General features: G+C 35.8%; 2 protein-coding genes across 2 annotated transcripts; one reads left to right on the forward strand and one right to left on the reverse strand.

Moving 5' to 3' along the window:
* Positions 1-1185: 1185 nt before the first annotated feature.
* On the reverse strand, positions 1186-5228 carry LOC104892103 (uncharacterized). Its single transcript, XM_010677933.4, has 9 exons — positions 5065-5228; positions 4799-4918; positions 4632-4699; positions 3628-3733; positions 2481-2549; positions 2155-2212; positions 1604-1839; positions 1450-1501; positions 1186-1364 (listed from the first exon to the last, which is right to left on the reverse strand). The coding sequence occupies exons 1-9, from the start codon at positions 5065-5067 to the stop codon at positions 1297-1299; spliced, it is 780 nt and encodes a 259-aa protein (XP_010676235.1). The 5' UTR covers positions 5068-5228; the 3' UTR covers positions 1186-1296.
* A 4368-nt stretch (positions 5229-9596) lies between these two features.
* LOC104892104 (receptor protein kinase TMK1) lies at positions 9597-15066 on the forward strand. The gene is made up of 2 exons (XM_010677934.4): positions 9597-12514; positions 14241-15066. Exons 1-2 carry the CDS (start codon positions 10120-10122, stop codon positions 14747-14749), a joined length of 2904 nt encoding a protein of 967 aa, XP_010676236.1. The 5' UTR covers positions 9597-10119; the 3' UTR covers positions 14750-15066.
* The last annotated feature ends 202 nt before the right edge of the window (positions 15067-15268 follow it).

The raw sequence follows: 15268 nt of genomic DNA on the forward strand, positions 1-15268 counted from the left end.
ATTCAAAGAATAAAGATAGAGAAACAAAATGGAAAAAGAAAACCTTTCTCTCTCTGAAACCCTAGCCTTCATTAGTGTATATCTGATGGTTAATTATTACTTTATACTAGTAAACAGTCCTAAATTTTGTTATTATCATCATTTTATTGTCAGTTCAATTAGTCTATAGTTTATTTTTAATCTCTCCCTCGTGTTGTAAGAGTTTTCGCCATCAATATGATAATTCTAAAGTCTTGGTTTTTTTATTTAGCTTGAAATTTTAAAGATGCGAAAAATCATATTTATTGATCGAAGATTAAAATAAGTCATATTTCCATTTACAAAAACATCATGTATAAAAAATGTTAGTCATCGAAATTGGTTTATGATTGGAAGATGTTAAGTCATCTCAAATTGATATTTAAAATTATCTTTTACGTGAGTATTACTATTTTTTTTAGATGCAATACTGATTAATAATATTTTTTCTATTATCATCCAAAAAACACAAAAACAGAGATAGAAAAGCCCATGGATCCCCTATATCGACAATCAAGATACAAATACAGCCAGTTACGTTTCTGTAGATAATCGAGATAAAGATCCAGGATCGACGGCTTACTCAACTGTACATATGTGCATCTGCTACTTGACCGTAAAAAAAAAAAAAAAAAAGAAAAGAAAAAACCCTACTAGACCAACAACTCACTCAGGTCCCAACTACACGAACGCTTAAGAGTAAAAGATATACGAAAATCCCTGCTTCCAAGCACAAGTAATAGGCTTCTCAATGTAACATGATATGTTAACATAAAGTTGAGGACAAAAAATTCAGTGAAAATAATTGACCTAATAAAACTAGCATCACCCTATCCCTGATACCAAACAACATACTCCCTCCAATCTTTATTAGTTTACCCATTTCTTTTATACAACGTTTTAGGAGAAACAACATTATAAGACATAGAAGGAAAGAGAAACTATTACTTATTTTTATGTTGAAGTTGAATGTATATGTAATGGAAAATTAGTGATCTCATTTCAAAATTAGAAACTAAACAAATGAGTAAACTAATAAGAAATATCGCAAAAGAGAATACCAAAGTTAGTATAACAGTAGTTTCTTGTTACCGTTCCTAGCACATTTTTAGTCTCCCACCAAAGATGTCCCAAGCAAGAGAGCATATAGCACCAAACCAACAGGGCTCAGAAAAAACACGGAACAAATATGTCATTTTATAACAGTTATCACCCACTTAGTAGTGATAAATTGTCAAAATTACAGGTGATTTTACTAACCCTTCTAACAAAACCTGATTAAACAAGCAAAACAGCGTTTATACAGCCATCATTCTCTGGGTCATTTGTCACTTGAGCGTACTTCCCTGAAATAACCACAAAAAACCAATTAGGCAAAAAGAAAAGATGGAAACACAATTTACGACTGACAAGCCAAGAATAATCACTCACCCCATACAACTTTCCCAGCAGGCGTGACCAGACCTAGCTCACTCACGTTAACCTAAAGTAAGCAAGAAGTATACAGGTTAGTAAAACATTTTCTGTTAAGACGTACTATGGCATTAAAATGAGAAGATATGAAATGAGGAGTCGAGGAGCATACCTCAACGATAGTACCCTTGGTCATAACACCAAGGGAAGTGTACATAGGACCATTGGGGTTCTTCTTTACTCCAATTATCTCAAGATTAAAAGAACATTTCAGTTCAGGATGAGTGACATTAGCCTTGGTGAACCGCAAACCTGATGGGCGGATAAACCGTTCATACTTTGGAGGTTTTCTAGTGAAACCAGGACCAACAAATGTAGCTTTTGTTATCATTCTCTTCCATTGCTTGGCTACAAGAGATACGAGAACTATTAGACAATTGACTAGCATTGTAAACGTAATAACGTAAAACATAACAGGAATCCAGGAATAGAAGACAAAGGGAAGGATCAAAAGTTATGCAACAAAGATAAAAAGTAATAATTTCCTTGAGTTAGAACAGGTCTGTGGCTTCCAAGAATAGATAACAGAGTCCACATAAAAGATAAGCCAGCCTAATTAGACGACATAAATGAATCCAATACACCACCAAATCCATCTAAGTTGGAAACCAACTACCAAAGGAAATACAATAAACAGATAAGGGCACCTCATGAAATACTTACTCTTCCTTTTCCCAGACCTTATAACTTTGAACATTTCGTCTTCAGCAACTGGTCTAACCTGAGGAACAATTAAAAAAAAAAAAATCAAAGCTAGAGCACTTTCAAAATGCAAACTCTACTATTTTCAACCTTCTTCAAGGAACTTGAGAAGAAAGTTTAAAATCCCCAAGAAGGTGATTCCAATACTCAAAACACACAAAATAAAATGTGGAGGTCCAAACTTCAAATGAAATGAGAAATCTGCCTTTAACCAGGATTTAGTAAGCAGACAGGAGCTCAGAAGTAGCATATGAATTAGAACCTGACAAAAGCAATGTTGGACTCACCTTGGGTAATGGAACCTCCCATTTCCCAGCTTTCTCTTTTCTTTTTTGCTTGATTGTGTTGCTAAGGATCTATTTAAAAGATACAAGTGACAAGCAAAAGAAACAAGTTAAAACAAAATAAATAAGTCCTAACTGATTATAATCAATAAAGGAGAGACTAAAAATTACCCTCAGAAAGTAAGATAGAAAACCAGAAAAAAGCCATATTAGAGCAAGTACAGTAGATTAAATGAAAGAACAAAAAACATTCTAAGGCCTCTTTCTCTGACCAAAATTCATTAGCACCTTGTTCTTGGAGGAACATTATATAGACACCAAACTGTCAATAAGCAACCCTCAACCAGGAAGACATGTTATTGACAGACCATAAAAAGGTACACTAAGCCTTTTGGTGTCCTCCTATTCATGTTGGAATAATTTATGGCTCCTAGCTCAAGTGCAATGCTAAAGCCTTGCTAACAGAATTCCAGAGATCCCATGGAAGGACTCCGGCATGGCTAATAAAAGAAGAGCAACATCATACTCATTAGTTAAACAATGAGTGAAGATAACAACACAGGGTTCATGAATATTAGCTGAAAAGTCTTGACCAAGCGGACACCACATCATCGAACATTCTTATTGAACATTTTAATGCAAGGAACAGTATCCAGAATCAACTCTGTTCACAGCTCTTGCTGTTCGCGGAAGCAACTAGGTATGAAGATACTCACAACAACAACACACTAACAATAGTTAATCAATGCAATCTATGATGGCTTTTAGACCAGGTGATGCGATGACAAGTTCATACTTTCCTATAATTTCTACAGCTCCATGACATTCGTCAAAGCAAAACAAAGGCAGAGGTCTCAAAAGTGGCTTCTAGCTCAGGTTGTGCGGAAAACAAGTTCGGCATAAAGGAAAATTTACAGTTCCAGTAAAATTTGTCAAATGATCAGATAGCAATAATAAAGAGTTCTTACAAATTTGCATATAGCTATATGGCCAATGATTGCTTAATTATTAACCTCTATCAACAAAAGTGTATTAAAATTTGAAAAAATAATCAATCCATATCGATAAATCAATTGAAAATATGTTGTAGAAGATGTATTTAGAGGCGAGCCAAGAGGAACAGTGTCAAAACAAAATTTATTAAACCAACCTTAGCCCTTGTCGTTTGCTCACGATCAAGCAAATATGCAGGGACAGCTCCATCTTGAACTTCATCCACCTTGCTCCTACTTGGTGTTTCGTCATGCATCTTAAGTCTGTTGATGTAGCATCCAAGTTAACATACAGCTAAAACACTTCAACATGGAGAAAAGGAAAATTCTGGATAAAGGAGAGGAGCATTCAAATTTTTGAGCAATAGATCCACTTCCCTAGAGTGAACAGCTCTTGGAAGCTCTATACCTACAGGCTACAAGCATCAGGCAATTCAAGTTCCTTCCCCTATCTCTGATTCTTCCACATTACTACGCAACTAATATAGTAATTATAGTTCCATCATCTCCTAGGACTATATTAACTGACCCTATTACCCATTTGTTTTAATCTCCCAATCAAATAAAAAAGACATCACTATTTATAACTTTATAAAGCCTTCCATTACCACAACCTTAAAATACCTGTCCACTCTAGATAGAAAAATGTAGCCTTCACGTCTCCGAGAAAATCCATAGGATTAAGAAACATTCTAAGTACCACATGGAGGCCCTATGCTTGATCCAGGAGGTCTACATTGTTATATACTGTTGTCAGCTAAAGAAACTACGCAATGTCTACCCTCCACTTCAAAAAACCCACCACAAATAGTATGATTTAACTCAAATATGCCTCAAGGTTACCACATGACATAAACTTCCATCTACCGGCGTCCTCCCGCTTACCCGCAAGCACAAGTTACAATCTACATTCTTCGTTTATAACCAATGAAACCATCCAACCGAAATAACAACCCAAATCCTTCACCAATATTAGCTATGAATGAGGTCTCTCCACTACAAATAGTATCCTAATTTGTTCCAATCTCCATCATATAATACCTCAAATCTCAATAATTATACCTTAAATACTCTTAATTCACCAGAATTTTCATGCTTATTGAAATCAACACAAGTTAACATCCTTTAACACAAAATACAAAATTACAACAAGACAACTTACGTTTTCTTCATTAGAGCTTTCTCCGCGTATCGTTTCTTAGCAAACATCTTACCCTTGATACCCAAAGCCTGTTTTTCCACATCAAAATTAAAACAATCAAAATCAGCAAAATCAAAAACATTGCAATAATCAATTTCAAAAAAAAACGTATAAAATACAAAAATTACCTTTTGAGCATATTTGGAGCGTTCATGTACTTCACGAGCAGCCTTCTTACGCTTACGCTCGAAGTAATCAAGACGGTATCCATTTCTCTTCCTATGAAGCTCTATGTGATCTCCTTGAGGCTGTCAAAAAAAATCAGATTAAATTCTCAGAAAAGCTTGAAAAATGCATAAAAAATTGTTTCGACATTTAAATTAGAGATGATTGAAGCTTCGGAAATGTGCAGAATGATGATTTGATGGAGGAGAGAGAAAGTGAGGGGACGAACCATGGTGACTACTTCGCCGATAAAACCCTAGAATTCGGTGGATTGGGGAAAGGTTTTAGGTACTGTAAAAATTTCGAGGAGAGAGAAAATAGATGTTGGGGGTTTTAGTGTTTTTTTTAGAGGATGTTGTTCTGTTTGGGTAGAGGTAGTTTTTGCAAACCGACTTATGAGCCCATTATCGTTTATGAATATGGGCTCTTGTTTTTCAAGAGGGTTCTTGTCGGATTGTATTTTGGTTTTTAAACTAAAAGTTCACTTCGTTTTCTTTTAGTTGTACTATATTGATTTTTGATACTACCTTTATTTCATATTAATAGTTACACTTATATTTTTCACGCATGCTGATGCACAACTTTGAGCATTTATATCTCTAAATTTGTATTTATAAAAAATATAAAAAGTCGATATTCTAAAAAAAAAGAGAATCAAACAAGACCCCACATGACTATATTTTCTCTTAACCATAACTCACAGATGATAGTCAAAGGGAAATTTGTGAATAGTGTCAAAAGTGAAAGTGTAACTATTAATATGAAACGGATGTAGTAAAATTTATGATTTTGTGGTGATCTTCTTTATATGTAAAAAATATAGTCATGTGGACTTTGTTAGATTTTCTCGATATGTGTTTTGAAAATATCATGTTTTTTATAATTTTTGCTTATGCATAATAGAGATATTAAAGTTTTAAATTGTGGATTGGAAAACGTGCAAAGTACTTTGGGTACAACTAAGAAAATGGAGGATTTATGATATAAGAAGTATAATAAATTTAAAATTAGGCATATGTATGTTAAACAATGTGAAGTTTGAAAACTGACAATTGAAAACTCGAAACATAATTATAAAGTATATAATGCATGAGATGCAATAAATCAATTTTTAGTTCAATGATTTGTTTCATTTCTTTTAATCTTCTGTCTTTTTCACATGTCCTCCAATAAAGGAGGATATAGTCTGATTTTTTTTGGAATACGAAAAAATATAAGATTGCATAGTGTGATAAATTTCCCTCTTTATTTTGTTGTCCATCGAAGTGGTTATGTTATCATAAAGCTTGAAGAGTGGTTAGCCCTAATTGGTAATATTAGGTATATGGTTTTTATTACGCGTGCAACATGGTCTGGACTTAATTGGTAGTCTTTCTTGAGAAACGAAAGTGATATATATATGCATGTGGGGGGGTATTAAAATCAAGTAATGATTTGTCAAGTAAAAATGATCGTATCTCAAGATCATAAGGTGTGTGCGATCAATCTCTCTTCTAGGAGCACTTTGGACGTAGGGATCTTTACCCTTTTCCCATACTTGCAAAGGTCTTGCCTACTAAGTTGATCAGGATTGACCTGCAAGTAGTTCTAATCTAGTAGAACACTTCTTGTTAACATTTGAAAAAGCTATAGCGTCGTTAAATTACACTAAATTGCAAATCATTGTAATTGTGGATTGATGTGAGATAGTTAAAATACGATTTATGGTTGATTTGGTAGTTGTAAATCTAAACCTAACAAAGCCACAGACCACATAAATCATTATTAGGAAGAAAACAATAAGTGTTATGTTTTAGATAAAGTCAAATATAATATTCGAAGGCTAACGTATATAGGACAAATTCACAAGAGAGGCCTCAATTATTCCCCATTTTCTCTTACAGGTCTTAATTATAGATTATTTTCTGCATGTCCTATGTTTAACAGTTTGTGATTTATATAGGTTCTGATTTACTAAGAACCGATTCACAAGTTTTTATATTTACAAAAATGTGGGATCCACCTCCTCTCCTTCCTTCACCTCTCCTCCTCTGCATGAGTTGGACGGAAACAAGGACAGAGCCACCCATGCCACCACTTTCCCAACCTGACCCCTCATTCTCTCATGGAACATCTCTCCTATCAAGCACACCCTAACTTCCAGCCTCATCCATCATTATATCTCTTCCACCCTCGCCCTCTCGCCTTCTCCTTTGCACAAGAAACTGTCGCTAGTCTCTTTTGCATCAGTACCTAGCTAGAAATAGGGGCTGAGTCACACCTGCCACCGCCTTCCCAGCCTCACCCTCATTCTCTCACACAACATCTCTATCTCCCTCTCTCCTCCTAACCCACCTCAATTTCCAGCCTAGCTCACCCCTAATTCTCTCTCCTCCAACCTCACCCTTTCACCTTCTCCTTCGCACAATAAGCCATTGTTGAACGTCGCAGTCGTAACCGCAAACGTCAACTCTGCATCGAACCATCTCCCTCGACCTCTGTCGGGACCTTCCCCGACACCACCTCCTCTTTCACTGGCCCCGTCTCAACCTCCACAACCGTATCCAACCCCTCATTCACGCACTCGCACCACCATCTTCACTTGCAATGTCGTCACCACCACCATGTATCATCCTTCCATGGTTTCTTAAATTTGAAGAATTTCCTGAATTTTTTGTGCAGCCATAGTGAGATGAGAAAAGGGAGAGAAAATGGTAGGAAAGTTCACAAGAGATTCAAATAGGGGTATACATTTTAAAACTCACGTGCTCTCATTAAACTGTGAGCACGTGAAATTCAACCTGCTATAGCAGATTGCTTACCTATTGGGCCATATAAAAATCACAAGATGTTAAATTTGGAACATGCAGTGAATAATCCATAGTTGTGACTTATAAACGAAAATGGGTAATAGTTGAACCCTCTCTTATATATTTAGAAGTTAAAGAAAATTAATCCTAAATAATCTTTGAAATTGTCTAGGCTTTAATAATGTTATAGATTGCTTGCGAGATCAATGACCAGTTGAGAACAAATTTTTTTTTTTTTGTTCTGATGTGATTATAATTGACAACATTTTTTTTGAAAAATATATTTTTCACGAGAAAATCATGTTGTATTAAAAATGTTTTATATCTTACCAAATATAGTTTAAAAGTTGACGCACCCTTATTTTATATATATATCTAAAAATAGTAATTGGACCTTTACTATGATCTTGAAGCTAAGGTTAGATAATATTTCTAAAGGAAAAGCACACATCTTATGTTTTTCTTATTTGACTAAAGAGCACTTGAATTTTGTTTAATTTTTTTATGTAGAATTTTGAATTTAACTTCACAATATATATATTTTTTTGCTTTCTTTTGAAACTTCCAAATTCTTAATCAACCTTACAACTTGCATGAGGTTTCTAGTTAATCTACATCAGCAATAGAAACATTGGACATCAGCAATGGAAGAAGCAGCAGAAAGAATCCAACACATTTGTCCTCTCTTAAGTCTCTCATGGGGTATAGGGACCACTAACAACTACTTTTCATATGAAACCATTCAAATACGATTTTCTATATCTCTTATAGTCCTATTGCACCATTCATCCTTAAATAATTCTCCTACATTTACATACACCAAGACAAAAGAAAAAAAAAAGGTTCCGACACTATCTAAATTAAAAGTATGATTTGTTCTTTTAGTTTATAGAGCTTGTTGATATGCCATAATCAAATATTGGTAGGTTAATTATAGATTAGATAATTTTTTTGTGGAGATTTGGAGTTAGAGTAGTTGGTTAATCTCTTTAATTACATCTTATGTCAACATCTTCGTTTTCATGCTTATCTTCCTAGACATTTAGATTTATTAGATAAATGTTATATATCACTATTCACTCAATTGATGTTCTTGTTCCTAAAAGCAATTAGATAAACTATTCATAACTATCAGTGTTTAATGCTTTAAGTACAATACCCAGTCTAGTAGTCAGATCTGTTGTGATCTTGAAGGATGAGATCAAACCTCATTATTGCTTGAAAATCTCTTTAGGATTAGAAATTCTCTTATCCTTTCACATTCTATTTTCAAAAAGCCTGACTACAAATTATGAAACAAAAGTACTTCATCTTGTTAGACACTTATGTATTGGGCATGGATACGACACCCATATACTCCATGGATATCGAGTAGTACTTTTCTTTGCTAGACTTTGCTAGACTTTGCTTTACTTTTATTCATTTGTTAATCATTTATATTCTTCTTAAAGAGGATCTTATCAGTTTACTTTTTTTTTTTTTGAGGGGAATCTTATCAGTTTACTTAAGTATATACTTGATGTCAAATATTCCATAAAAGCAAAAATGGTATAAACACCACAAATTTAAGGTTCGAGTGTACCCAACACCTCAAACTTTGACTAGTAGCCAAAACACTACAAACTATTGGTCTGGAACTCTGGATCCGTTGCATATCATAAATAACGTCGGAGGTACCTTTTCGCGATACCCCCTAAACCTTCCCGGATTAATTTTCAGATTTTTTCGTAAAGAACAAGATTTTTAGAGAGAGAAAGCTTGAGATTGATTACTAGTCACAGGGAAATGATACCTTCGGCTTGCACTCAGGTGCCTTTGGCTAATAGTCAAAGTATCTAGTATTAGGTGCACCCGAACCATAGTTTATGGCGTTGAGTCCAATTCCCGACTAGTGTTTAACAAAAAAATAATTAATCATGGTGGCGGAATTAAATAAAGCTAAGCATTTCGGTGGCAACAAACAACAGCACCTTCCAGTCCTCAAGGAAACAAAAAACCATCCAGCATTCCAGCTCAATATTCATCAACTTTCATATGCAGCATTACAGCAATAATTATACCCACTAAATAATGCTTTTTTGTTCCATTAATCCTCTCACTAATTTTCAGATCTTATTCTTTAACTACCCCCACCTTCACAAAATAACGGTTTTACCCTCCAATCTTTCTCTCACTTCCTGTAAACTGTAGTACTGAGTGCCAGAGATAGTGCTATGAAAGTGGACCATTACACTAGATGAGAGAGAATCACAGAATTCCCATTATTTCATTAGATTTTCAACCCAGAAAACAATATTTCAAGAAAACAGAAAAAAGAAAGTTTACATTTTTCCATTTTTTCTGAAACATACACTCAAAGTTTTCACCTGGGTGTTGAAGTTTTCTCTCTCTAGATCCACCTTTTCTTGCACATTCTATCTTCTGACACTTATTTTGAGCTTTATTTCTCTTATTCATGCAAAATTTGACATGGGTTTTGGCTCTTGGAAGCTTAAATGAGGCTAGTTATGGAAGTTAACTGGGAAAAAAAGAAGCTATTTTTAGTTTTTACAGTGTTTTTCTCTCTAATTACAGTGGTTTTTAGTGTTACAGATCCTGGTGACCTTGCAATTCTGAAAGAATTCAGAAAAGGGTTGGAAAATCCTGAGCTTTTGAAGTGGCCTATCAATGGAGATGATGACCCATGTGGAAATAAGTGGCCTTTTGTGTCTTGTGAAGATGGGAAAGTTACCCAAATTCAACCTAAGAATTTAGGGTTGAAGGGAACTTTACCTCATGATTTCAACAAGCTGGATAAACTGTTCAGTTTGGGTCTTCAGAACAATAATTTGACTGGTATGCTACCTTCTTTTAATGGGTTAAAAGATTTGAAGTTTGCATATTTGGATTTTAATAATTTCACTTCAATTCCTGCTGATTTCTTTGATGGATTAGTTAGTTTACAAGTTATGGCATTGGATTATAATAGAAATTTGAATGCTAGTTCTGGCTGGTCTTTCCCTATTGGGTTGCAAGATTCAGCTCAGTTAGCTACTCTTTCATGTGTGTCTTGCAATGTAGTGGGTCCATTGCCTGATTTTTTGGGTACTTTGGGGTCACTTTCTGAGTTAAGGTTGGCATTGAATCGAATTTCCGGTGGGATTCCGTCGACTTTTAATGGGTCTATGTTGCAATCACTTTGGTTAAATGGACAGGGTGGTGGTGGGATGAGTGGTCCTTTAGATGTTATTGTGACAATGGAGTCACTAACTACTGCTTGGCTTCATGGGAATCAATTTAGTGGGGTTATTCCTTCCAACATTGGTAGTCTAGCTAGTTTGAAGGATCTTAATCTTAACTCGAATCAACTTGTTGGGTTGGTTCCGGATAGCTTGGCTGACATGGAATTGAATAACTTGGATCTAGGCAACAATCATTTCATGGGTCCAATTCCTGAGTTTAAGACTAAGAATGTTTCATATGATTCAAATTTCTTTTGTCAAAAAACTCAAGGAGCTCCTTGTGCTCCGGAAGTTACGGCACTTCTCGGTTTCTTGGATGGGTTAGAATATCCATCAATCCTTAGTGCTTCATGGTCAACTAATAACCCATGTGTTGGATGGTTGGGAGTGATTTGCAATGACAATAAACAGGTTAGCGTCATAAATTTGCCTAATCGTGGCCTTAACGGTACACTAAGTCCCTCACTTGGGATGCTTGAATCCCTTGAAAAAGTTTTACTTCATGATAACAATATCGCTGGTCAAGTTCCCTCAAACTGGACCAACTTGAAGTCCCTTACAACGATAGATTTGAGTAACAACAATCTTTCCCCTCCATGGCCGAAATTTAGCAAAAATGTCAAACTTGCTATTGAAGGTAATACTCCACTTGCGTCCCCTCCATCAGAAAATCCGTCACCTCATGGGCAAACTTCACCCTCCAAAGGCTCTGGTGCTGGCTATAGCTCCAGCTCCGGCTCTGGTTCTGGTTCTGGCTCTGGCTCTAACTCTAACTCTGGCTCTTCTCAAACATCAGAAAATAGGAGCTCTAAAAGATCTAAAGTGGTTGCTTTCGTAGCTCCTGTTGCAAGTGTTGCTGCTCTTGCTCTACTGGTGATTCCTTTATCTATATATTACTGTAAGCGGAAAAAATATGTTCAACAATCTCCCAACTCAATCGTGATTCACCCAAGAGACCCATCAGATACCGATAATACCGTTAAAATAGTTGTCGCTAATAACACTACAGGCAGTAATTCAGCTGGAAGCGGTTCCGCTAGCAGGAATAGCAGTGGGACGGGTGAGTCCCATGTCATTGAAGCTGGAAATTTGGTCATATCAGTTCAAGTTCTCCGAAATGTGACCAAAAACTTTGCCTCTGAGAATGAGCTAGGTCGTGGTGGTTTTGGAGTTGTTTACAAGGGGGAATTAGATGATGGAACTACAATAGCTGTGAAGAGAATGGAAGCAGGTGTAATTAGCAGCAAAGCGTTTGATGAATTTCGATCTGAAATCGCAGTACTGTCTAAAGTTCGTCATCGGCATTTGGTATCTCTTTTGGGGTATTCAGTTGAAGACAATGAGAGAATTCTGGTGTATGAGTATATGCCTCAAGGGGCTCTTAGCAGTCATCTTTTCCACTGGAAAACTTTGAATTTGCAGCCTCTTTCATGGAAAAGGAGGTTAACTATTGCTTTGGATGTTGCAAGAGGGATGGAATATCTCCATAGCTTGGCGCACCAGAGTTTTGTGCATAGAGACCTCAAACCTTCCAATATTTTACTCGATGATGACTTCAAAGCAAAAGTTTCAGATTTTGGGCTGGTAAAACTTGCTCCTGATCAGGGGCAACAATCTATGGTCACCAGGCTGGCTGGAACATTTGGATACTTGGCACCCGAATATGCTGGTAAGCAATCATTGTTCTACTTTTTTAAATGGATTAAGTTGACTACTTATCTAACTTTCATTCACTTGCATATTTTGTCATTTATCAATGCACTATCATTTGATCTTTTTTGGAAATACCAAAAGGTATGATATCGTATCAGTTTTGTATACCAGTGCGATTGTAACCCCATACTAAAACTTAAACATAACCTCGAACAATATATAATATTTGGACGGAATAGTAGTTAACAAGCTGACCTGCAACAATGCAGCTCAACTCTGAATTTGTTTGTAGGGACTTTTTATCTACTTGTTTTGTGTATCTCGACCATAAATCAGATGAACCAAATGTTGAAAGGGGTTAGTAGCAAGCACAGTGCTTTATATCAAGAGATTTTAGCTTTGATACCCTTGTATCCTTATCACCAATATCCTCTCGGAATGATATTAGATTGTTTTCTTGCTCTTTCCCGTTGTGAAACAAAACACTACTTCTGAGTTCTGACAACCCCATGGAGTGAATGGAGTAGTTGTATAACTGTTCTCAAGAAAAATTTTGATTGCAGATTAGATTGAATCTTTTCAAATTTCTTTCCGCATGTCAAATCCATTAGATAAGAGAATTTCAACCCTTTTTTTCTTTTGGGGGGTGGGGATGGTGTTGGGGAATCTATCACAATCAATTTGGATAGTGCAACTGAAATTGGGTTTACTGGGGACTAAACTTTATAACTTTAGATCTGAATAGATATACATAATGTACCAATCAACTAGCTTCTTTTATTATCTTTGATATTGAGAGAGATATACACCTTTTTAGTTAAGCGTATACTTGTATTTCTTAGACAAGAATCAAGATGGTCTAAGATTTAGGAGGGAGGATGTACATATAGATCTGTTAAGCTTAAAAGTGTATCCCTTGGAGAAAGGAAAGGGCACAGAATCTTGGAAACATCTGGTTCTCTAGACTATGGATAAATCACTCAGCTCTTTACCTATCAAAAATCAACCCAACGTGAAAAAGTGGGTTTTGAATTAAATAGATTGTGATGCAAAACTCAAACAACCTGGAAATTCTTGTTGGAACTCGACCAACCCAAAAACCATTAGATAAGAACCTTTTTGCCAAAGATGTTCTAGTACTAATATTGTTGGTTTTAGCGAGATTTTTGTTGGACTTAGATAACATTTGTATGGTTAGAATTTGTTTCATAAATTGCCAAAAAAAATAGAAACACAGATAGTGTCTTCAGATTCCTGAACTCGTTACTCCGGGTCTTTTTTTTTTTTTCTGAAAGGCATTACTCTGGGTCTTGAACAAGCATCATTTGACCCAAATCCGATATCAATCGACTCGAATATAGTTGAAGCTCAGAAGCATATGAACTCAAAAAACCTGTTGTTAGGTCTACTGATGTCATCAACAAATAGCATTTCCTTCTCCTAAAAGTAGATAGACGAGATTACGAGAACAACAAATTATAATATGTTTGACTTGCTTTTAGATGCAACACATGTAGTATGTTTATAACAGTTGTCTTCTTTCATAGTCATTCTATTGTGGTTTCCCTTTCTGAAAAGTTAGTTATCATTGTTTTCTGAAAGTTTGTTTGCTATTACATGAAAAGCTGGATTTTACTGGCTAATGCACTCAGTATTCCCTGATATCAATATTAGCATGTCTTACTACCTCTAAAGTCCAATAATGCAAGCATCGATTAACTCTTATCGTTTGTTTGCCTCAGTCACAGGAAAAGTCACAACGAAGGTCGATGTTTTCAGCTTTGGTATCGTGTTAATGGAATTATTGACAGGATTAATGGCACTCGATGAGCACAGGCCTGAGGATCAGCAGTACTTAGCAGCATGGTTCTGGCGGATTAAATCAGACAGAGAGAAGCTATTAGCTGCCATCGATCCTATTGTTGATGTGACAGAGGAAACAGTGGACAGCATTGTAGCAGTCGCCGAGTTAGCAGGCCACTGCACAGCCAGAGAGTCCAATCAACGGCCTGATATGGGTCATGCTGTCAATGTACTAGCTCCACTTGTTGAAATATGGAAGCCATGGGATGATGATACCGAGGAATATTCTGGAATCGATTATAGTCTCCCACTAAATCAGATGGTGAAGGGATGGCAGGAAGCTGAAGGGAAAGATATGAGTTATGCGGGTCTCGAAGATAGCAAAGGTAGTATCCCTGCTAGGCCTAATGGTTTTGCCGACTCCTTTACCTCTATTGATGGTCGATAGAGAGCATTCGTTGATATTTTGTATCTGTATTTTGTAGATATGTTGTTTTTCTTCCCTAGTGATCTTCTAGCATCTCCCTCACTTGTGTTCATATCATCTAATGTTGTATTTTTCGTCGGTGCTAGTTTAATGTTGTTGTATTTGGTTTTCCGTGTTTGAAGTTGGTAACCTCAAATTGTACAACAGATCTTCCATTCTTGTTCGAGTTTCTACTTTTTATAAAAATTTTGCACTTGGTATATTGTAATATGATGGAGCTGTGATGAATTTCAGCATGTATGAAAGTTGTTAAGGATGCTCTTCTTTCCCAATGTCTATATTATGCTTTGTTTGGCTGAAAATGCCAAAATGAAAAGGTTAATTCTTGATCTGTTTCTCATATATGCTAGTTAAGGACTAGGATGATGTTCATGTAACTTTGGCAAGGTGTAAAAAGGAGGGGGTTTATGAGAGTATGAGATTGTTGAGTAATCAAATGTTGTAGTTAGTTGGTTAAGTAAGGAAAATATTTGTATTTTG

This window comes from Beta vulgaris, chromosome 5 (genome assembly GCF_026745355.1).
Source record: "Beta vulgaris subsp. vulgaris cultivar EL10 chromosome 5, EL10.2, whole genome shotgun sequence".
Taxonomy (NCBI): Eukaryota; Viridiplantae; Streptophyta; class Magnoliopsida; order Caryophyllales; family Amaranthaceae; genus Beta; species Beta vulgaris.